The 22,605-nt window shown below is 47.6% G+C and overlaps 1 protein-coding gene across 3 annotated transcripts in view; it reads right to left on the bottom strand.

Moving 5' to 3' along the window:
* The window catches only part of ADAMTSL1 (ADAMTS like 1), a 460,511-nt gene that overhangs the window by 23,414 nt on the left and 414,492 nt on the right, over window positions 1–22,605 (bottom strand). For all 3 annotated transcript variants that reach the window (XM_088659038.1, XM_088659040.1, XM_088659039.1), the window contains 3 exons: window positions 19,586–19,714; window positions 6,616–6,795; window positions 963–1,097 (listed from right to left, as the gene is read on the bottom strand). In XM_088659038.1, the coding sequence (XP_088515164.1) occupies window positions 963–1,097; window positions 6,616–6,795; window positions 19,586–19,714 (444 nt within the window). The remainder of the gene's footprint in view (window positions 1–962; window positions 1,098–6,615; window positions 6,796–19,585; window positions 19,715–22,605) is intronic.

The raw sequence follows: 22,605 nt of genomic DNA, 5'->3' as shown, positions 1-22,605 counted from the left end.
CTTTTCATTACTTTCAATGGGAAAGTTTGCTTCAGTTTATGAATGCTTCAGTTTATGAACAGACTTCCGGAACCAATTGTGTTCATAAACCGAGGTACCACTGTAATAATAATAATAATAATAATAATAATAATAATAATAATAATTATTTATTTGTACCCCACCCATCTGGGCGGCTTCCAAGAAAGATTTAAAATACATAACATGTCACAGATTAAAAACTTCCCTGAACAGGGCTGCCTTCAGATGTCTTCTGAATGTCAGGTACCGGTAATTATTAATCTCTTTGACATCTGTTGGGAGGGCGTTCCACAGGGCGGGTGCCACCACCGAGAAGGCCCTCTGCCTGGTTCCTTGTAGCTTTGCTTCTTGCAGTGAGGGAACTGCCAGAAGGCCCTCGGCGCTGGACCTCAGTGTCCGGGCAGAACGATGTAAGCCTACCACGTTTAATGGGGGCTTGTTCTCAGGTAAGTGGTTAAAGGATTGAAGCCTAAAAGTAAGAGGAAGAAGCAGAAGAAACTCCCAAAACACCTATCTCAACCACCATTCTTTGCCGCTTCTGTATTTGACAGGTAATTAATCGACCGTTGCCATTTTCAATAACTCTCCAGAAGCACGCAAGCATGAGCCATGTAAGTAGATTACTTTCTCTCTGTACAAAGAGAAGCCAGCATAGACCAACATTTCAGATTCCTTGGTCTATGGGATATTTATACAGAATTCCCAGCACACTGGGGAGCAGATTCGCAATTGGATCTCCCACTAAAGAGAGAAAAAAAACCCTACAAAAGGTCAAAAGCAACTACGTGTGTTTGGAATTAAATTTTGGAGCAGCGGTATGGGTGGAGGGGCAGTTCCTTGGAATGAAGTCACTCTCCCACAACCCAAAGTTTCCATGAGCCCTGCTGGGAAGGGAGGGAAAAAAAGTTGAACATAGGTAAATTCTAAACACCTGAACTTACCAATCAGCAGAGAACTCCCTGGGCTGAGCACTTTTCTTGTTCCTGAAGGAGATGTTATCACAGAAGGAACGCCTGGTCCTGTGATGGATAATGTGGCTGCCATGTCTTCCAAACGATGACGGAATTGTGGCGGGTCTGGGAACACATTGAAAAGCCTAAGATACGACAAGGAAGCCTCTTAACCAAGGCAGTTAATTCCTGGCGTTATTTAGTACCACTCGTGGTATAGTTTGCCACACTGAAAGGTGAGCTTTTCAAACAGGACTATATCTATTTTCTGATTGGGGGAATAACGAGGGCAAAACATTAGCAAGATAACAGGCCTAATGAACGACACCATGAACAGAACCATTTTCAACGTTGACGAGTGGAATCCTAATAAATACAGTGGGATTCCTAAATAGGCAGCAGATGGACAAAACTAAGCTAGGATACACAGGTGAGTCTAGGGTCCATAATTAATCTGTGGAACTCGGTGTTGCAGGATAGGGTTGATGGTCACAAGAAAAACTTTTAAAAAAATCAAATCAAATTCACAGAAAACTGGTTTAGTAGGGGATTCTAGTCAAACGTAATAACAAGATTAGTAGTAGTAGTAGTAGTAGTAATATTGATTGATTGATTGATTACAGTCATACCTCGGGTTAAGTACGCTTCAGGTTGAGTACTTTCAGGTTAAGTACTCCGTGGATTAATCCACTTTCCATTACTTTCAATGGGAAAGTTCGTTTCAGGTTAAGTACGGACTTCCGGAACCAATTAAGTACTTAACCTGAGGTACCACTGTAATTATATTCCATGCATCTGACTGGGTTGCTCCAGCCACTTTGGGTGGCTTCCAACATATATAAAAACATAATAAAACATTAAACATTTTAAATAAAGCTTCCCTACACAGTGCTGCCTTCAGATGTCTTCTAAAGGTTATATAGTTGCTCATCTCCATGACAACTGATGGGAGCTGGTTCCACAGGGCGGGTGCCACTACCGAGAAGGCCCTCTGCCTGTAGCTTTACTTCTTAATAATAATATTATACTAGTGATGGTCTACCTCTGACTATTAGATGTGGGATAATAAAAAAAGAAGGGGTACCATTATTTACCTGGTCATGATTCTCCTGAGGATATCTCTCAGTAGAAAGAATCCTAAACTTCATGGATTTGTCTGCCCAGCATAAACATCTCCAAGTCACCCTGGTAACACGGAGTTTTCCAGGTGACTTTAGGGGTTGATGAATCCCTTAATTCAGAAACTTTCCCATTCAGAGCTTTTTAAAAATTCTAATCGGTCCCCTTAAGTTGATTAAAGGGTTACTCATCATTCAGGGACTTCTGCCTCAAGTTGCTATTTGCCTGCACAAAGGGGCCCCTCGATTTGTGTTGCCTGTCATCACTCTTTGATTTGATGGTGTTTCCTGCTTGGCAGGGGGTTGGACTGGATGGCCCTTGTGGTCTCTTCCAACTCTATGATTCTATGAGTTCAGGTACAACATTTTTCAGTGGAGTCAGTTCACACATCCAAGTGCACCAAGTATAACTAGTACGCAAACACTGCAAACCCAAAAGTAAGTGTTCCGGTTTGCGAACTTTTTTTGGAAGCCAAACGTGCTCCGTTTTGAGTGTTACACTTCTGTTTTGAGTGCCACAATTCGGTTTTGATTGTTACGCTGACATAATTTGAATGTTACGCTTCTGCTTTGAGTGTTATGCTGAGGTCTGCCTGTTTTTGCTATTTATTTTGCGGCTCTCTTTTTTCTTGTTTTTGTGACTCTGGAACCCAGTTCAGCTACTGATTGATTGACTGTGTGACTGCAGTACATTGTTTATTGCTTTCATTTTATGGATCAATGGTCTCGTTAGATAGCAAAATTCATGTTCAATTGCTGTTTTGGGGGTTGTTTTTAAAAGTCTGGGACGGATTGATCCATTTTGCATGACTTTCTATGGGAAAGTGCGCCTTGGTTTTGGAATGCTTCGGTTTTGAAACAGAATAAGTTTGAGAACCAAGGTACCACCGTACATGCAATGTGTGAACCAGCCTTTGCACAAGCAACAGGGTTTGAGAAGTCTCTGTTTCTAAAGGTGACGCCAGAGGCAGAAGGGGAATTCCTGAGTTCTGTCTGCATGCTCTGCCTTGGAAGCCTGGGTCAGCAGGGGTTTGAAAACAAGCAAAGCCTCGAGTCCTGAAAAATGAGGTCTGCCACGGGTACTTTCGTATGAGCTGGGAAGCCTCAATCCGCCCAGGCCTCTCCAGAATGTGCACACTCCATTAGCGAATCTACAGTAGCATTTGCTCAACCTAGCCTATCTTTCAGCTCTCAAGCAGCGGGGAGTAAAAATGGCACAAACGTGTTATTAGGAAGGAAAATCCATCAGCAAGCGCCATAAATCAGCCCTAGGAACACATTTCCACGCATGCTTTGGGCCTGACCATGTCATTCCAAATCGCCCAGCTAGACTCAAACTGCCTGCTATCGTGAAACACAAGACAAAGTAAACCTCACCCTTCGGTGAACTGAGTCCCTGTTTTGTGTGCGCTTTTTAAAAATACAGGGCCGAGTTTGGTTTTTGCATCTGTCAGTGAGGTGTGAAATTGGTCCGTGTCACTTTGTGATTTACCACAGGGCTTGCTTCTCCAGTAAGGAGACTGGGATAGAGAAGCAGGAGGAAAATATTGCCTGCATTTAGGGAAGCCTGTTCTTGGAGAAGGGCCCGTTTCTGTCCTCAGCACGAAAAGCTGGTGTAATATTAAATTCTCAAGTATCAGCTCAGTGGAAGTGAGTTCAGGAGTGCCATTTCGGACTCAGTAAGGAGGCAAATATATTTCATTAGAGGTTGGTATTGGGTGTATCCTTGGGAAATTCTTGTCCCAATTAAAAGGGCCATTGTTTGATGCATTAAATAGGCAGGGGAAGCAGGGCCTTTAAGGGCATTTGCCACAATTTCTCTTTTAATACTATAGCAATAGCTGCCATTTAACCCTAGCAAGCTTACCAAGTCAGTCACCTTTCATCTTTTAAGTGAAGAAATTTGTAACACTGGCATACATATCTAATACACAAGGCATTTTAACTATGATGACCACAGCCAGCTAATGCGTAGAACCAGCACACAGGCCACAAGTCAAAAGTCCTCCTGAGGAGAAATCCACATGTGGTCTGAAGCACAAGAAAGGGAGGGCACTGGTCCCCTTCAGGCCTGGCTCTACTGTTAGGCAGAGTGCAATGGCCACCTCAGGCGGCAGATGGCAGGGGGCAGGGGGCAGTGGTGAGGTGTTGCAAGAGAGAGAGAGAGAGTTGCATGTGTACCACAAAGTGGTGGACAAATTTGTCCATATTGGCTTCTCTCAGTTTGTATTTTTTTTAAAAAAAATCTTTAATTCCATTCTCCACATTTCCACATCTGTTTCCATTTTTTAAAAAAAGAATCTTTAAGATTCATCAGCATTTTAATTTTGATTTCTCCTAATATACACAACTTTGAATGAAATTTAGCCTATTTCAGGGCAACATTCCCCTATGCAATGCCTTTTTGTAGGTCATTTCCACCAATATATGCATCTTTGTCTACACCTTACCCTAGTTTATGTACTATTGTACACATGGCTTGGGTGGACAGCTGCATTGCAAAATTCAGAGGAGTGCAAATTTTGAAGGTATTGTTTTGGAAAAAGCAGATTAGACAGGTTTGCCTTAAAATGTGAACCGAACAGGATTTCTCCACCCGTCCTTATTCTGCACTTCCTAAGTGAGGATGTTGGCCTCAGACTCACTTAGGATTCAATTACCAGCCTGTCTGGCTTTGATACATGGAATTGTGGTGTGTCCTTACATACCCTTTAAATATGGGACTGTCTCTGGAAAACAGGGGCACTTGGAGGGTCTGTCCTTCACGTCAGGCAGCAAAAAGTATTGGGTCAGCCCTGTGACCAGTGGCACTTAAGCCATCAAGTGCTTAACACCTTTAGAAACTCGCTGTGTTTTATGTTTCACATATAGCATTAAACCAATGCTGCTCTCCACCTCAATATTTCCTATGAAAAAGGCTGCAACAATATTCCAAAGACCTTATTTACAACATGAATCCAACCTATCACCAAGTAGGTATTTCACAATTGCACACCTAATGTAGCTTCTGGAAGTCAAAACCTCTGCCAGTTCCTCTCTCGTAATCCTACTGAGGTCCAAATTGCATGAGATGTTAAATACGTGTCTGCCTCTGTTTGCATTACGAGGGAATTCCCCATTGACACCACCCATATACAGTGGTACCTCGGTTTACAAACACAATTGGTTCCGGAAGTCTGTACTTAACCTGAAGCGTACTTAACCTGAAGCGAACTTTCCCATTGAAAATAATGGAAAGTGGATTAATCTGTTCCAGACGGTCCGTAGAGTACTTAACCTGAAGCGAACTTTCCCATTGAAAGTAATGGAAAGTGGATTAATCCGTTCCAGATGGGTCTGCGGAGTACTTAAACTGAAAATACTCAAACCGAGGTGTACTTAAACTGAGGTATGACTGTATTGCATTCCCCTCTCCATGCCTGTCCTCTTCCTGTTATTATGCCCCCAACGTCAGCTGACACCATTTGCCTATTTAAAACACCTGTTCTTCCAAAGCAACTACTCTACTCCGAACTTAAAAATGCTGGCGGTCAGCGAAAGAGGTTCAAAGACTGACTCAAGGTAAATATAAAAAAAGTAGTATAAACACCAAAAACTGGGAAACACTGGCCTGCAAGCGCTCCAATTGGAGATCAGCCTTTCCCAAAGGTGTCATGGTTTTTGAAACAAAATAAAAAAATTCCTTCCAGCAGCACCTTAGAAACCAACTAAGTTTGTCATTGGTATGAACTTTCGTGTGCATGACATGAAAGATCATGTTTCGACTACGTCAGACCAACATGGCTACCTACCTGTACCTAGAACAATGGTTTTTGAAGACACTCGAACTTAGGATGAAAGCGAGAAATGTGCTAAGAGGAAGGCATGCTTGGCAAACCCTCACCATGATCAACTCCTGCCCAGAAACCTATGTCCCCACTGTGGAAGGTTGTGTGGATCCAGAATTGGCCTCCACAGTCATTTACAGACTCATTTTTAAAATCTGGTTTATGGAAGACAATCTTACGCGGCTATGAGGTATCACCAAAGAAAAGAAGAAGAAGAAGAAGAAGAAGAAGAAGAAGAAGAAGAAGAAGAAGAAGAAGAAGAAGAAGAAGAAGAAGAAGACTTCAAATATCATGACTGGTTTGGTCCTGCACCCCTCACTTTTCAATTATGGCAATACAGTGGTGCCTCGCTAGACGAAATTAATTCGTTCCACGGGTCTTTTCTTATAACGAAAAAATTCGTCTAGCGAGTCCCATAGGAATGCATTGAATTTTTTTCGCATTGTTTTTTGCCCATAGGAACGCATTAATTGAATTTCAATGCATTCCTATGGGAAACCGCGATTCGCTAGACAAAAACGCATTCGTCTAGCGAGGCAACCTCCGCTTGAATAATCTTTTCGTTAAGCGGAAATTTCGTTAAGCAGGGCATTCGTTAAGCGAGGCACCACTGTACTGGTGTTTCTCTCTGAAGTACATGTGAAGAAACCTTGGCAAGAAATGTTAGCTCTTTAAACGACAGTGTAAATTTAAGCTTACCCAGAACAAGAAGCTGAGTGCTTTCGGTAATCTGCCCACGAATGTTGGCTGCCCTGCAGGAGTATAAGCCTTGATCCGAGAGAGAAACATTTTCAATCTGCAGTGACCCATCCTGCAGATAATGACCAGGGGCCAGCTTGATTTTATTCTTGAACCAGGTGAGTTCTGCTTCAGGCACACCTGTTAAGAGAATATATTAAAATAAAATCCCGAGAGAGAGAATCTGCATTCTGTGCACTCTGCAAAGGTGTTGTTGAGAAAAGCTGAGGTTACATATGTTGGTTATTATTATTATTATTTGCCAAAATCCAAGTCTATCTCACACACATTAACTTGTTCTGAGAAGAATAAAAGCAATTCATTCATTCATTCATTCATGTCACAGTGGCCGGAGCAGGCTACTTCAGAGTAACGACGCTACGCAGCTCTGCATTTTATTCTTTTATTGGTGCTGCGTATTTACAGTGCTAAAATCATTGCTATTTACACGGAGCGATGTGGTCATTCGGTTTCAGAACCTCCGAATGGCTTTTGGCGCGTCTTTCTCCAACACAAAAGCTTGGGCAGACCCATCCTCTTTCCCCTCCTCTTTCTGCGTAATTCCGGAGTTGGGGGGATGGGTCTCCCCCCCTTATTCGCCCCTTCCTGTCCCACCTGGGACCCTGGCTCCGCTACCTTGCCTGAGCCTCGGACACGACTTCCTGCTTCCCCACTGGAATCGGAGCTCCCTCTGCTTTCCCCTGTGCTCGGGGATGGGCTTAAACTCAGGAGGGGAGGGACTTCGCGATATCCCTTGTCCCTCACATCCACCCCCCTCCCAAGCTCTCCTTCACCCCTCCCCAGGTCCCCCCCAGGTGTCGGTGACGACTGGAAGCCTAAGAACTCAGTACTTTCCGAGCCTGTTGGTGTGAACACCTCCCCCCAGTCCTGCGAGCCCCCCCTTCCGCCTGGGAGGACGGGAATCCCAAAAAGTCCGTGGCGTCAGAGCTGGTGGGGGTAAAAATGTTCTGCCAATCTGCTCCTTCCTCTGACTGGGTGGATCTCGGTGACGCCCATACCTCGTCCTCTGGTTCCTCAAACTCCGCTTCCCAGCGCCATGGTGAACTGCTCTCCCGTGCTTCCTCCCCCTCCCCCTCCCTTTCCATGTGCCAGGGCTTGGGTCTATGGGGAAAGAGGGCGTGAAATTCTTCCACCAAGAATTCCTCCTGTATCTGAGTGGCTGGGACCCATTCATTCTGGGACGGTGGAGCATCCTCCCATGCCATGAGGTACTCCAGGCCCCCCACCCCCCTCCTTGAATCCAGGATGGCCGTGGCCTCATTGAGTTGCTCCCTGCCTTCCCTCTCCCCCCCTCCCTCGGGGGTTTGTTCGCTGCCTCTGAGCCTGCTGCTTTCCCTGTACGGCGACAGCAGCGATCTATGAAACACTGGGTGCACCCTCATGTCCTCTGGCAGTGCCAGTCTGAAGGCCACCGGGTTGACCTGTTGCGTGACCGTGAAGGGGCCCAACCTTCTGGGCGCCAGCTTTTTGCACCTCCCTCTGATGGGAAGTCCCTCCGAGGACAACCAAACCTTGTCCCCCACCCTGATGACCTCCCCTTGTCGCCTGTGGCGATCTGCCCCCTTCTTGTACGCTTCCTTGGCTCTCTCCAAGTGTTCTCTGAGCTGCTGGTGCACCGTCTCCAGTTCCTCTGCCCAATCCTCAGCCTGCGGGCCCTCCTCCTCCTCCTCCCCCTCCCTCTCTGGGAAAGATCTGAGGTCGCGCCCATAATTGGCCTTAAAGGGCGACACCCCTGTGGAGACGTGCACTGCATTATTGTAGGCAAATTCTGCCAGGGGCAGGCGATCCACCCAGTCTGTTTGCCTCTGGCTGACGTAGCATCTGAGGTACTGCTGCAGGATGGCGTTGACCCTCTCCGCCTGTCCATTAGTCTGCGGGTGTCTAGCCATCGACAAGCTGACTTCCACCTGCAGGAGGTTCATGAGTCGCCGCCAGAACCTGGAAACAAATTGGCGGCCACGATCCGAAATAACTCTTAAAGGCAATCCATGCAGTCTGAAGACGTGGTCAACAAACAGTTTGGCTGTTTCTTCTGCGGAGACCGCCCTGGCACACGGTATAAAATGGCACATCTTGGACATAAGGTCCACCACCACCAACACTGCGGTCTTGCCTCTGGAAGAAGGCAGATCTGTGATGAAGTCCATAGACACCACTTCCCACGGCCTGTGTGGTGTGGCTAAGGGCTCCAGCAATCCTGCTGGCGGTGCTCTGACCACCTTTGCCCGCTGGCAGGTGTCACAGCCCCGTACATAGTCTCGAACATCTTCCCGCACCCCTGGCCACCAGAAGTGTCTCATGACCAGGTGAGCGGTTTTGTCCCTTCCAAAATGACCCGCCGTTGGGTTGTCGTGCATCTGCTTGAGGACCTTACGTCTAAGCTGGGTGGTGGGCAGGTACAGTGCACCCTTGTAGAAAAGCAGCCCACTGCGTTCTGCAAAGTCTGTCGCCTGCTCCCTCCCCCCTCTCAGTTCTCTGAAGATGCGGTTGGCAAATTCATCCGCTGCTGTCAGGGCTGTGAGTTCTGTCTCACTCACCACTGCTGCTCCGCAGGACCATGCTGACGGGGGGAAAATGTGCCTGGGTGCCGGTGGCGCCTCCTCCTCCATGTACTCCGGTTTGCGGGAGAGGGCATCCGCCCTGACATTCTGCTCCCCCGGGATGTAGTGGATGGAGAAGTTGAAGTTCGAGAAGAACTCTGCCCACCGTATCTGCCGCTGGTTGAGCACCCTGGCAGTTCTCCAGAACTCCAGGTTCTTGTGGTCTGTGCACACCTGGATGGGTTGCTTGGCGCCCACCAGGAAGTGTCTCCAATGCTGGAACGCAGCGTGGATCGCAAGAAGTTCCCTATCAAACACCGTGTAGTTGCGCTCTGGCTGGGTCAGCTTCCTGGAGAAGAAGGCACAAGGTCTCCACTCTCTGTTGGCGTCCAGTTGCAACAAAATGGCGCCCAGAGCTCTATCAGAAGCATCGGTCTCCACGCGAAGGGGCGCGTCCTGAACCACGTGGAACAGGTTCTGGTCTGAGGCGAACACCCTCTTGAGACTTTCGAACGCTGCTTGCGCCTCTGGTGTCCACCTGAACTTCTGCTTGCCTCTCAGGCAGTCAGTGATGGGAGCCGTAACGCGAGAGAAGTTCTTGATGAACTTCCTGTAGAAGTTGGCGAAGCCTAGTAGTCGTTGGGCATCCTTGCGCGTCCTGGGGCTGTGCCAGTCCAGGATGGCCTGCACCTTGTCCTTGTCCATCGCTAACCCCTTGTCTGACAGCTTGTAGCCCAGGAAGTCCACCTCTTTGGTGTGAAACTTGCACTTCTCCAGCTTCACATACAGGTGGTTCTCCTTCAGGCGCTGCAACACCTCCCTGACGTCATTCACATGCTGCACTGGGTCATTGGAATAGATAAGGATGTCATCTAGGAAGACCAAGCAGTTCTTGAACAGGAGGGACCCCAGGACGTGGTGCATGAAGGCCTGGAAGCATGCTGAGCCCCCTTGCAACCCGAAGGGCATCACCAGATATTCAAAAGAGCCCAGAGGCGTGAACATCGTGGTTTTCCATTCATCGCCTTCCCGGATCCTGATCAAGTTGTACGCCCCCCTCAGGTCTAGCTTGGTGAAAATCTTGCCCCTGCGTGCCGCTGTCAGGAGATCATCCACTCTGGGCATGGGGAAAGCCACTGGCTCTGTCACCGAATTCAGCCGTCTAAAATCCACCACAAGACGGCGCTGTTGCGTGTCTTTCTTGTCCACCCAGAAGACCGGGCTGCCCCCTGCTGCCTTGCTTTCTCTGATGAACCCCCGCTTGAGGTTCTTGTCGATGAAAGCGCGCAGATCCTCCAGTTCCTGGTCTGACATGGCGTACAGCTTGGCTGGGGGTATAGTTGCCCCTGGCACCAGGTTGATCTGGCAGTCAAAAGGCCTGTGTGGGGGTAGGTGGTCGGACTCCGCTTCGCTGAAGACCTCCTGCAGGTCCCAGTACGGCTTGGGTATCGCCTCACCCCCTTTGACGTGCATGGTGGCCACCGTGGCTATTGGAGGCCCCTCCCCTGGTTGGTGCTGCATGCAATGTTCCAGACAAAAGTCCGACCCAAACGTGATGCATCTCTGGTGCCAACTGATGGAGGGGTCGTGGCGCGCCAGCCAGCTCATGCCCAAGACGATGGGGGGGTCTGAGATGGTGGTGACGTTGAATGCCAGTGTCTCTGAGTGCCTTCCCACCGTCATTCTCATGGGGGGGGGTTTGATGAGTGATGGCCCCTCCCAGCAACTCTCTGCCGTCAATGGTTGCCACGTGCAGAGGAAAATCCAGCTGCAGAAGCTGGATCTGGTGCTGTTCTGCAAAGTTCCTCGAGAAGAAGTTCGCTGACGCCCCACTGTCAATTAGGGCGAGGACCGTCAGGGGATAGCCATTTGGGAGCGTTAGCGTCACTTCTAGAACCACTCCTGCTCTGGGAGGGGTGGGCTGGCTCTGCTCCTCTCTGTGCGGGTGGGCGGGCTGGGGCTGTTGTCTGCTGACTGTGCCTGGCTGCTGCCCCTTGTCTCCTGCAGCCAGGCTTTCCCGTTTCCCTGCTGTGGTGCTGCATCAGTGGGGGAGGGCATAACCGTTCCCGCCTTTCCTTGCCACTCCCTGCGATGTGGGCAGTCTCTGACGAGATGCTGGGGGGAGTTGCAGAGAAAGCAATTCCCGCCTCTTCCCTCCCTGCGTCTTGTCGCCGCTGGGGTTTGAAAAGCCCCCGCGCGCGCACGCGCTATCAATTTGCATGGGTTCCTGGTCCTGGCGTGGCTTGAAAGGGTTGTTGGGGGAGTGGCTTCTCCTGCGACCGTGGGAACCAAGCCCGCTTTGCGCGCGTTGCTTGCTTGTCGCTCCACCGGGATTCCTGTCTCACCCCCACCGCCAGAGCCGCTTTGCTCAGCTGATCCATAGTACTGGGCTTTGGACCTCTCGAGAGCTCATCCTTCACCTCCTCATGCAAACCCAAGTAGAACGCCGCTTGCATTGGGGCTGACTCTAGTTCCCACCCCAGTCTGTGCACCAGCATGGTGAATTTCGCCCAATATGCGCGAACTGTCATATTTCCTTGGCGTAAATTATGAAGTTCCTCCTTAGTCTGGTCCATATGACTATCGGACGAATACATCGTTTTCAGACCTTCTAGAAATAGTTTGACATTCTTCATGCAAGGATTCTTTGTTGCGATTAACGGTCTTAGCCACTCCCTGGCTGCCCCGGTAAGGTGCTCCACAATAAACGCTACCCTGTGCTCATCATCAGGGAACTCATCATGGTGCAGCTCAAGAGCATACACAATCTCAGTCTCAAAGCCATGATATTCCCTCGGGTCTCCATTGAACTTGCTTACTAGGGTCCCGGCTCTCCTTCCTGGCAGCACTTGGACTTGGGGTGCCCCTCCCGCCTTGTTTTTCTCTGCATCCAGCTTGTTTTGGAGGTCTACCGCCACCGCCCTTAATTGCTGCTCTCTTTCCTGGAGCGCTCTCACCTGTTCCGCAAGTTGTAGCCGGTCGTCCTGGACCTTCTTGGTTTCTTCTTTAGCTGCCTTTAATTCCCCCTGCGCCTGCTGCGCCAGCTGCTGCAGGTCTTGCTGGGCTTTCTCCGCAATCTGCCGCCATTTCTCCGCCTCTGACACACTCATCCCGGCAACTCCAAAGTAGCCCAAAAAAAGATTCGGAGGTTGCTGTCACAGTGGCCGGAGCAGGCTACTTCAGAGTAACGACGCTACGCAGCTCTGCATTTTATTCTTTTATTGGTGCTGCGTATTTACAGTGCTAAAATCATTGCTATTTACACGGAGCGATGTGGTCATTCGGTTTCAGAACCTCCGAATGGCTTTTGGCGCGTCTTTCTCCAACACAAAAGCTTGGGCAGACCCATCCTCTTTCCCCTCCTCTTTCTGCGTAATTCCGGAGTTGGGGGGATGGGTCTCCCCCCCTTATTTGCCCCTTCCTGTCCCACCTGGGACCCTGGCTCCGCTACCTTGCCTGAGCCTCGGACACGACTTCCTGCTTCCCCACTGGAATCGGAGCTCCCTCTGCTTTCCCCTGTGCTCGGGGATGGGCTTAAACTCAGGAGGGGAGGGACTTCGCGATATCCCTTGTCCCTCACAATTCATTCATTCTATGTACACATTATCCTTCAGTGATCAGGATCACAGCACAGTTCACAATGTATTTAAAACACATCAGTAACACAAATCAGTAAAAAAAACCCACCACAAATCAGTAAAAAAAAAAAAATTCCTTCAGTAGCACCTTAAAGACCAACTAAGTTTTTTTTTGTTTTTTGTTTTGGTATGAGCTTTCATGTGCATGCACACTTCGTCAGATACACTGAAACAGAATAAAGTATAAATAAAACAAAGTATGCAAAAACATGCAAATTAAAACTCAAGATTTGAAAGCAGGCTTCCTCAACCTCGGCCCTCCATATGTTTTTGGCCTACAACTCCCATGATCCCTAACTAGCAGGACCAGTCGTCAGGGATGATGGGAGCTGTAGTCTCAAAACATCTGGAGGGCCAAGGTTGAGGAAGCGTTGTTTAAAGTTATAATATCCAAGCAGCAATTGCCAGTACAAACACCCCAAAGTCTAAGTGAATAAATCTTAGTCTTAGGTTGTCTATGAAAACTCATCAACAAGGTGGGTGCACCTCCAATGGAAGGGAGTTCCACAGGTGGGGTGTCACTACAGGTAAGAAAAGGCTACACCAGTGTCTTGAACTGGGCCCAGTAGTGCAAAGGCAATTCCTTCAGAATGAGTGTAATAGGATTCTAGTTTGAGACACTGCTCTCAGTACTCTCTTGTATCCACAATCTGCACCAGTGGCACCTTATTTTATATTCATTGTTATTTCAATTTGTATGCCCTCTTTCTCACATACATGTGTCCAACATGGCTCACAACATGGCGGCAAGAAAGAAAAAGAATACATAATTACAGTAACAGTCTAAATCAGGCACCCCCAAACTCGGCCCTACAATTTCCATCATCCTTGACCACGGGTCCTGTTAGCTAGGGATGATGGGAGTTGTAGTCCCAAAACATATGGAGGGCCGAGTTTGGGGGTGCCTGGTCTAAATCCTAAATCATTTCAAAACATGGCTATCCAAATTCATTTGAATAATACGGACATAACATCATCTTGATTTTTAATCATTAAAATATATCCATTGATATCAGTTGGTTAAACTGGCTGTCTTCAAGGGTTGCCCCCATGTCCCTGTTGCAGTAATCCAGGATAATTACTATGTGGACATAATGACATTGGAAACTCCCTTATTCTACGTCAGACCATGGTCTTTCTACACTGACTCCAGGCTTTCAGACAAGCCCTACCAGGCGTTGCCAGGGATTCAACATTCTGCAAATCTTGGGGGTATCTCCAAACATACAGAGATCTCCCCCTTGATTCTCCATGAAGCCATTTTGCATATACTGCCACCCCAAGTTCAATATTAGAGGGAGTGATAGCATAATGGAGAGACGGAATCAAGAGCACATTTGCAGCATCTTCTCCAAACACAGACAAAGCTCAGAGTTCAGGCAAGCATGGGCAATTATCCGATACTTCAGTCTAATGCTACCCTAGTCAGGTACATCCTATTCTGTAATAGACACTGCTAATCTCAATCCCAATGGCTGTACAAGTTTCAGGTGGTGAACAGAAACCAAATCGCCACATCCACATTTCTTTTCTGGAGCTGGCGTGCTGCCTGGGCTCACGTGAAACCAAATCCTAAAACCATGACTCTGATCTATGGTTCTGCAAAACAAAAAAAGGGGAATTTTATTCGGATAAAAGTAAGGGCTTAAGGATTTGGATGCAAAGTGTTTCTGCCGCAATCTGCAGCAGCGTTCAGAACGGAACGGAATATAGCTCAGTGCTTCTATAACTTTGATCACCTGCACAAAAGAGTTACCCGCTGTTGCCTTCAAGGTGAACAGAGAAGAATCGAAACCAAATGTCCCACCTGCATGGAGTAAATGTCATGGGAAAGCAGAGAGAGAGAGAAGAAATGGCAGGGAGCAGCCCCTAAGCTTTCCCTGTCCTCCTTACGTGAGCCTTATTCCAAAGAAAAATAGGCAATGAAACCCAGAACATGGCGATCTGGCAAAAACGTCAAGGCGTGCAATTTAGGACACAGGTGCAGAGAGGCTGACAGTTGCTATTCAATTGCAGCAGCAGCAGGGGGAGCAAGAGCGTTTCCCAAATCTACGTTTTGTGTTTGCTTTTACTGCATTGTGCATCTGTCACCTGCAGCGCTTGATGGAAATAAGGCTTAGAAAAGGGAGAAGACATTAAACACACACACACACACAGAGAGAGAGAGGGGGGGGGGACCTGGGTTGGGAAACCTCAGACCAGGGGCCAAGTGGAGCCCTCCAAGTCTCTCTCTATAGCCCTAAGTTTCCATCAAATAAAACAACAAATAAGAAGCCATGAAATCTTCAGAGTGAGAATATTAAGGGCTATGACGGATAGTCCTTGGTTTTTCCCAACTGGAACAGGGAGTACAGTATATTCAAAATGGTACAGGTGGAAGTATTTTTCTTAAGAAAAACCAAGGACTATCCGTCAATGGGCTGTATTACTCAAGTAGAAAAATATCACTTCCTAAGCATTGTTCCGCCACACTGTTATTTGTTACACTTTTCGCTCTTTCTTCCTCCTCTTGAGAGCTCAGAGCAGCTTCCATTGGGCTCCCCATCAGGCTCCCATCCGAGGCAATGCCCAGGGCCAGACGTCCGTGCAGTGCGATCCTAGCCATGTCTACTCGGAAGTAGGCCCCCTGACATCACCGTACACTCTCACCATCTGTGCATGAGGAGGAGCCCAACATGGATGACAGGATGTGCATCGGGGGGGGGCCAATCCCATGTTTCGAATGCATGGCCCACCCATCCCCCACTCAATCATCAAAAGGCTCTTTAGCTCCTCCCTCTCACAGAAGCAGCAGAAGACAAAGCACAGCATCACGTTGACTGAATGGATGCGGTCAATGTGTTTCTGCTGACCACCGTTTCCTCGCAGGGCTCTTTCCTCAAAGACCCCAACTCCTTTGTTGCATTTGTTTTGCCATATTATTCGTTTTAAAGCCCAGTTGCTTCATGCTCTTGCGTCCGAGCTCTGTTGTCTTTCCAATATGTGCACAATGTACAACTGTCTAACTACTGGGAACATGACCCGCCCCCATACGCTCTGCCTCCGTCCCACCTTATGTAGCCTAGTTGCTCTCAGGGGTGCCAACTTCAATAAAATATTGGGGAAGGGGGCAAGGTAAGCCCCGCCCGGCATAATTGATCACGTGGTGTGTTGCACACACACCACTTGAATGGCAATGTCCATCAACTTGGAGGGGGCAAGCCCCCGCAAATATTTTATTGGGGGTGAGCTGAAGGGACCTCGGCCCCTAGGATTTGGCTCACATCGCAGAGTGGGTTTTGCAAGCTTCTAATGCAGATGGCATCTAACTGAAAGACTAAGAGACAAAGACAATAGGGACTTCTAAAAAAGATTGGGAACCATTTATGAGGTACTTACAGGAGCAATATAAAGAAATGGACTTGCTAGCAGGGTTTGAGTAAACACAAGAAATTATGTAAATACAGTGGTACCTCGGGTTACAGACGCTTCGGGTTACAGATGCTTCAGGTTACAGACTCCGCTAACCCAGAAATAGTAACTCGGGTTAAGAACTTTGCTTCAGGATGAGAACAGAAATGGGGCAGCGGGAGGCCCCATTAGCTAAAGTGGTACGTCAGGTTAAGAACAGTTTCAGGTTAAGAACGGACCTCCAGAATGAATTAAGTTCTTAACCCGAGGTACCACTGTAAAGGTATAATTAAGTATAATACGAAGTAAAAATTACAACAAGCAGGGAAAGCCAACACGCTCATAACCAGAAGAGGAAGTTGAGGGAAGTCCGGGGGGGGAGGGGTTGGGGAAGTTTTGGGATTTTTTTTTAATCTTTATGTTATGTTTTTTTATTATTGTTTCAGGTTACAAACTCCGCTAACCTGGGAGAGTTACCTCTAGTTGAGAACTTTGCCCCAGGATGAGAACAGAAATTGTGTGTCAGCAGCGCAGCGGCAGCAAGAGGCCCCATTAGTGAAAGCACGTCTCTAGTTCAGAACAGTTTCAGGTTAAGAACGGACCTCCGGTATATGAGGGAATTGCTAGACCAGGGATGGGGAAACCTTTTCTCTGTTGAGGGTTGCATTCCCACTCTCTGCTTCTTGCTTTCCTGCTCTCTTCTATTTCTCTATGCCACCTGCTTTCTGTCTGTTTTTTGACAAATAAATATGAGCTATATCATGGGTAGGCAAACTAAGGCCTGGGGGCCGGATCCAGCCCAATCACCTTCTAAATCCAGCCCACGGGCAGTCTGGGAATCAACCTGTTTTTACATGAGTAGAATGTGTGCTTTTATTTAAAATGTATCTCTGGGTTATTTGTGGGGCATAGGAATTCGTTCATATCTCTCTCTCCAAAATGTAGTACGGCCCCCCCACAAGGTCTGAGGGACAGTGGACTGGCCCCATGCTGAAGAAGTTTGCTGACCCCTGAGCTATATAAATAGTTATACGAGTTAAATAACTTACTTAACAAGGTAAACAGAGGACAGTGGGACCATATAACACCGGTCTTGAAAGACCAACATTGGCTCCCAGTACGTTTCCGAGCACCATTCAAAGTGTTGGTTTTGACCTTGAAAGCCCTAAATGGCCTCGGCCTGAAGGAGCATCTCTACTGCCATTGTTCAGCCCAGACATGGAGGTCCAGCTCCGAAGGCCTTCTGCCAGTTCCCTCCCTGCGGGAAGCAAGGTTACAGGGAACCAGGCAGAGGGCCTTCTTGGTGTGGCGCCCGCCCTGTGGAACACCCTCTCGTCAGATGTCAAGGAGATAAACAACTGAATGACTTTTAATAATAATAATAATAATAACAACAACAACAAATAATTAATAATTAATAATTAATAATAATTTATTATTTATACCCCACCCATCTGGCCGGGTCTCCCCAGCCACTCTGGGCGGCTTCCAACAGAAAGATAAAACACAATAATCTATTAAACATTAAAAGCCTCCCTGAACAGGGCTGCCTTCAGATGTCTTCTAAAAGTCTGGTAGTTGTTTTCCTTTTTGACATCTGTTGGGAGGGCGTTCCACAGGGCAGGCGCCACCACCGAGAAGGCCCTCCGCCTAGTTCCCTGAAACTTGGCTTCTCGCAACGAGGGAACTGCCAAAAGGCCCTCGGTGCTGGACCTCAGTGTCCGGGCAGAATGATGGATGAAGGCAGCCCTGTTTAGGGAAGTTTTTAATGTCTGATGTTTTATTGGGTTTTTAATCTGTTGGGAAACCCAGCCAGATGGGTGGGGTATAAATAATAAATATATAAATATATAAATATATATATATATATATTGTTGTTGTTGTTGTTGTTGTTGTTGTTGTTGTTGTTGTTGTTGTATTTGGACACCGAACTGCAGCAAAATGGAAACAGCACCAATTGTGACAAATATAGGTTGAAATGTAAACTTCTGCTTTCTTAAATTCCTACTTGCTGCCCACATGAAATGAGGTCAATGGCTACGTGTGGCCTTGAATCCACATGATTGTCCACTTCTGGACTAAATGATCCTTTCCAGCTATATGATTCTTAGTGGTCTGAGCTGTTCCTTTCCTTACTGGTGATATTCTGGACACTGTTCCTATTAATCTATTGGCTGTTTCAAGTCCACACCTGTCCTAGGCCAGCCAGCCAGTCCATTTGATTACAGCAGTGTTTCCCAAACTTGTGTTTCAGACTGCAATTCCCAACATCCTTGACCACTGGTCTTGCCAGCTAGGGATGATGGGAGTTGTAGTCCAAAACAGTGGGAAACCCCAAGTTTGGGAAACACAGGATTACAGTAATGAACTGCAGCATGTCCAGCCCCAGCACTTAGATTTCTCTCGCCTTCTTAATCCAAAAGGCTCTCCTATCATGTTGTAGCTAGGTGTGAGCCCTGTGAGGCGGCTACTGAGTAGGACTTAAGCCCCATCTGCCTCCCCTGCCGCCCAAGAGGATAATCAAGTGTCCTGGTTATTTTCTTCCACTCATTGACTTGCCAATTATTCTCCTTTACTCATGAATGGGAATGGATGTTGTTCGCACTTGTTGTTTGTTATCCAATTAATCTACACGCACTGGCTGCGTTCCAGCGAGTAAGTACCGCAAGAGCAGCCAAGAATTTCAGACTGCTGGCGTCATAACCACAGAGCTAGTGGTTCTTTGCCATCCGTCCTTAGCCATGGGATTCGGCTGCACACACGGCTTTCTGGATTGCAGCAGCTGTGCACTCCATCGCTCCTTCTAATGCCGAACTCAGTCTCAGCGCGACGACAGCTTTGCAGCCAAACAGAGCCACTGAGCAACAAGGCAATACCTGTACGTTTGGGTGAATCTCACAGTTTGGAGAAGTATAAACAAAATCTTTTTTAAGAGAGAGAGAGAGAGAGAGAGAGAGAGAGAGAGAGAGAGAGAGAGACCTGCCCTTAAGCGACAACTCACATCCCCTGCAAAACAGAAAGTTGCATGGAAGGAAGGAGAATGGGGAAGAATGAGGAATGGTAAATGCACACATATAACCAAGTTCTGGACCACCTCGTTCTGTGAAACTCAAATGACAAGATAGGAGAAACGGATGAAGTAGGAAGGACAAGATAACGAGATGATCGGGAAAGGCTAAAAAGGTGAGAGACGGAGGGGCTGAGAGTGGGAGAGGTGAAGGAAGCAGGAGGGATAACTGAAGCAGATATGAGAAACAGTGGGGCTGGGCAGGGGAGAAATGGAGAGGAGGGCAGAGCAGAGGAGCCAGAGGAGGGAGGACATGGCGAGCAGAAACCTCTCACCTGCAACCTGGCAGTTGATGGTCACGTTTGCTCCCAGGATGGTTTTCACAGTGCTTCCAATATCAGCAGTAACAGCAGGCAACTCCTTGTTGACCAGGGTGGCTCTTGATGTCTTTATTAATGGCTTCCCTGTAAGCAGAAGGGATTACGGATTATTAAATAGAAAAAAGAAGAAGCAAAATATGGGTTCTGCTACTCTTCCTGAAAATAGCGCAAGGAATTGGCACAGTCTATATTTTGTCTCCTGGCTGTAGCAGACAGCCCTCGATTAGTACTACCATTTCCTTTCCCCCCCATACTGCAAAATCTGTTGTTGTTGTTGTTTAGTCATTCAGTCGTGTCCGACTCTGCGACACCAGAGCAGAAGTACAGGTTGTTGTTGTTTAGTCGTGTCCAACTCTTCGTGACCCCATGGACCATAGCACGCCAGGCACTCCTGTCTTCCATTGCCTCCCGCAGTTTGGTCAGACTCATGCTGGTGGCTTCGAGAACACTGTCTAACCATCTCGTCTTCTGTCATCCCCTTCTCCTTGTGCCCTCCATCTTTCCCAACATCAGGGTCCTTTCCAGGGAGTCTTCTCTTCTCATGAGGTGGCCAAAGTATTGGAGCCTCAGCAAAATTTAGTATGATGCTAAAGCTGTGGTCTAAACCACTGAGCCTAGGGCTTGCCAATCAGAAGGTCGGCGGTTTGAATCCCTGCAACGGGGTGAGCTCCTGTTGCTCGGTCCCAGCTCCTGCCCACCTAGCAGTTTGAAAGCACGTCAAAGTGCAAGTAGGTAGATAGGTACCGCTACAGCGGGAAGGTAAACGGTGTTTCCGTGTGCTGCTCTGGTTTTGCCAGAAGCGGCTTAGTCATGCTGGCCACATGACCTGGAAAAACTGTCTGCGAAGAAACGACTGCTCCCTCGGCCAGTAAAGCGAGATGAGCGGCACAACCCCAGAGTCGTTCGCGACTGGACTTAACTGTCAGGGGTCCTTTACCTTTTTAAAGAGTCGCAAGCCTTCAGATGTTCTGCTATATCATCTTGCAAACTGTCAATTTCTTCAATTTTTTCTCTCCCTTAAGTCTGCTCACCCTCATTGGTGGGCGGTGTTGCGGCCAGGTCCTGGACTTATAAGTGATCCGACAAATGGCAGGCCAGATCGCTTGGCTGCTGGCTATTGGCCAATGCCATCAGCCCTTGGACAGGGCGTTCCCCAGGCAGAAGGTCCAACCAGCAAATGGGGATGCTTGGGCTCACTCCCAGGAGTTGTTAAATTGCGGCCTGTTGTGGTTTACCCTTAGATGCATTCCCAGCAGATGGGCTGGAGTGGAATCGCAACGGTTTTTCCCAATGCCTTTCCCAAACCATTCTCTACTGCAACCCATAATGTTGTGGCCATATTCAAGCCAAAAACCCTAAATGCTGTTGTCCTGTGTGGTTATTCATTTCCCCTAGGGAATTGTGGGGTCATGGGGTCATGGCATGTAAAACGTTTTAACCTACTTCGTACAAAGTAGCCTACTCAGACTAGATCGTTCCTCTTTTGGAAGGAATTGTTCCCGATCATGCACAACTTCATGTACTGTACTTGCAAACTTCATCTCAAAGTCATCTCTTTCCCCCACATTCCCCATCTGACAGCTATGTGCATGGATACAGGTGTGCAAATGCAGCATGGAGTCTTCTTCTTTGGAGGTCTTTAAGCAGAGGCTTGACAGCCATATGACAAGAATGCTTTGATGGCGTTTCCTGCTTGGCAGGGGGTTGGACTGGATGGCCCTTGTGGTCTCTTCCAACTCTATGATTCTATGATTCTATTTTGGAAACAATTTGAAGCATACAATTTGGAGAGAGGGGAGCATATACACAAATGGAGGATGCATAGAGATAATTTTGGGGACAGCAAAAGACAAAAAGAAATGAAATGAACTAAAATAGAACCAGTTGCCCCTGGCATGGTAAAACATTACGCCAAGAATGTTGGCAGTTCTTATACGATTGAAAACAATATGGTGGTGTGTAAACTGGAGCATGATAACTACTCATTCACTACTTAAATCCTACTTAAGTCTTTATTCTCTAAGATTAATGTCAAAAATCCTCTTGAACAGGGGAGCAAACCAGACAAATAGAAAGCCAGTTGCAACAATAAATGAAAATGTAACCGAAGCTGGTATTTTCTTGACTACAGCCACAATCCTGATGTCTCAAGTGTGTACCCATCCAGCATCTGTATACACATTCAGGGCTTCCTCCATAATGTTAAGTTTCATTCTCCTTGTGCCTTTATTTGCATGTCTCCAGGGTGGGACCCCAGAAGCTGGAGAAATTCACTTATGCATCAAAGGGTTAATCTAAAGTAGAAAGGCTGCAAAGTCAGATGAACCACAGAAAACGTTCCATGCTGCTGGGGAGAGAGGGAGGGAAGAGCTCAAAACGCCCCAGCCCAAGTGAGACTCCATCTAGCTTACGTTATCTTCTTGCATTGGGGCCAGCCCACTTCTGAAGGCATTAATGTGTGAGAGAGCTTCTTAGGGCTGGCCGGCTGCATGCTTATCTCCCAGAAGTGGGATTGTTCATGGGCCAGCAGAAGACAGAATGGATGCCGTCGTGTGATTCCATGGGCTTGGGCCCAAAACAGGAGCATACAAGGCCTATGAATTAATCCAGCTATAAATCAACAGCGGCACTAAGAGGGGAAAAGCTGGCTAAGAAAGGATGGGTGAAAGAGGGAGGAGAAGGAGGAAGAATTATGGGTGCTTTAGTTGGCAGCAGCAACCAAAATGGTTGAAATCTGGTTTTGTTCCTGTCCTCCTGCCTCTCCGCAGATTCCGCTGCTGCGAATTAAAATCCATAAACTGCCTTGACAGCTGAAATGGACTCATGTGGAACAGGCAGCAAGCTAATCCACGTATTTTGAGAGGATGCCACGAAGCCCTGGTGCTGTGCAGCTTCAATTTCAGTGGCACTTTTTGTACAGGGGCAGGACTCTAGTGTCCCTGAGACATCAATGTAGAGTGGCATATCCAAGCACA

The sequence above is a fragment of the Zootoca vivipara genome, chromosome 15 (genome assembly GCF_965207765.1).
Source record: "Zootoca vivipara chromosome 15, rZooViv2.hap1.1, whole genome shotgun sequence".
NCBI classification, from domain to species: Eukaryota; Metazoa; Chordata; class Lepidosauria; order Squamata; family Lacertidae; genus Zootoca; species Zootoca vivipara.
Note: the sequence above shows the minus strand (reverse complement) of the source record. Positions and strands in the feature narration are given on the sequence as shown.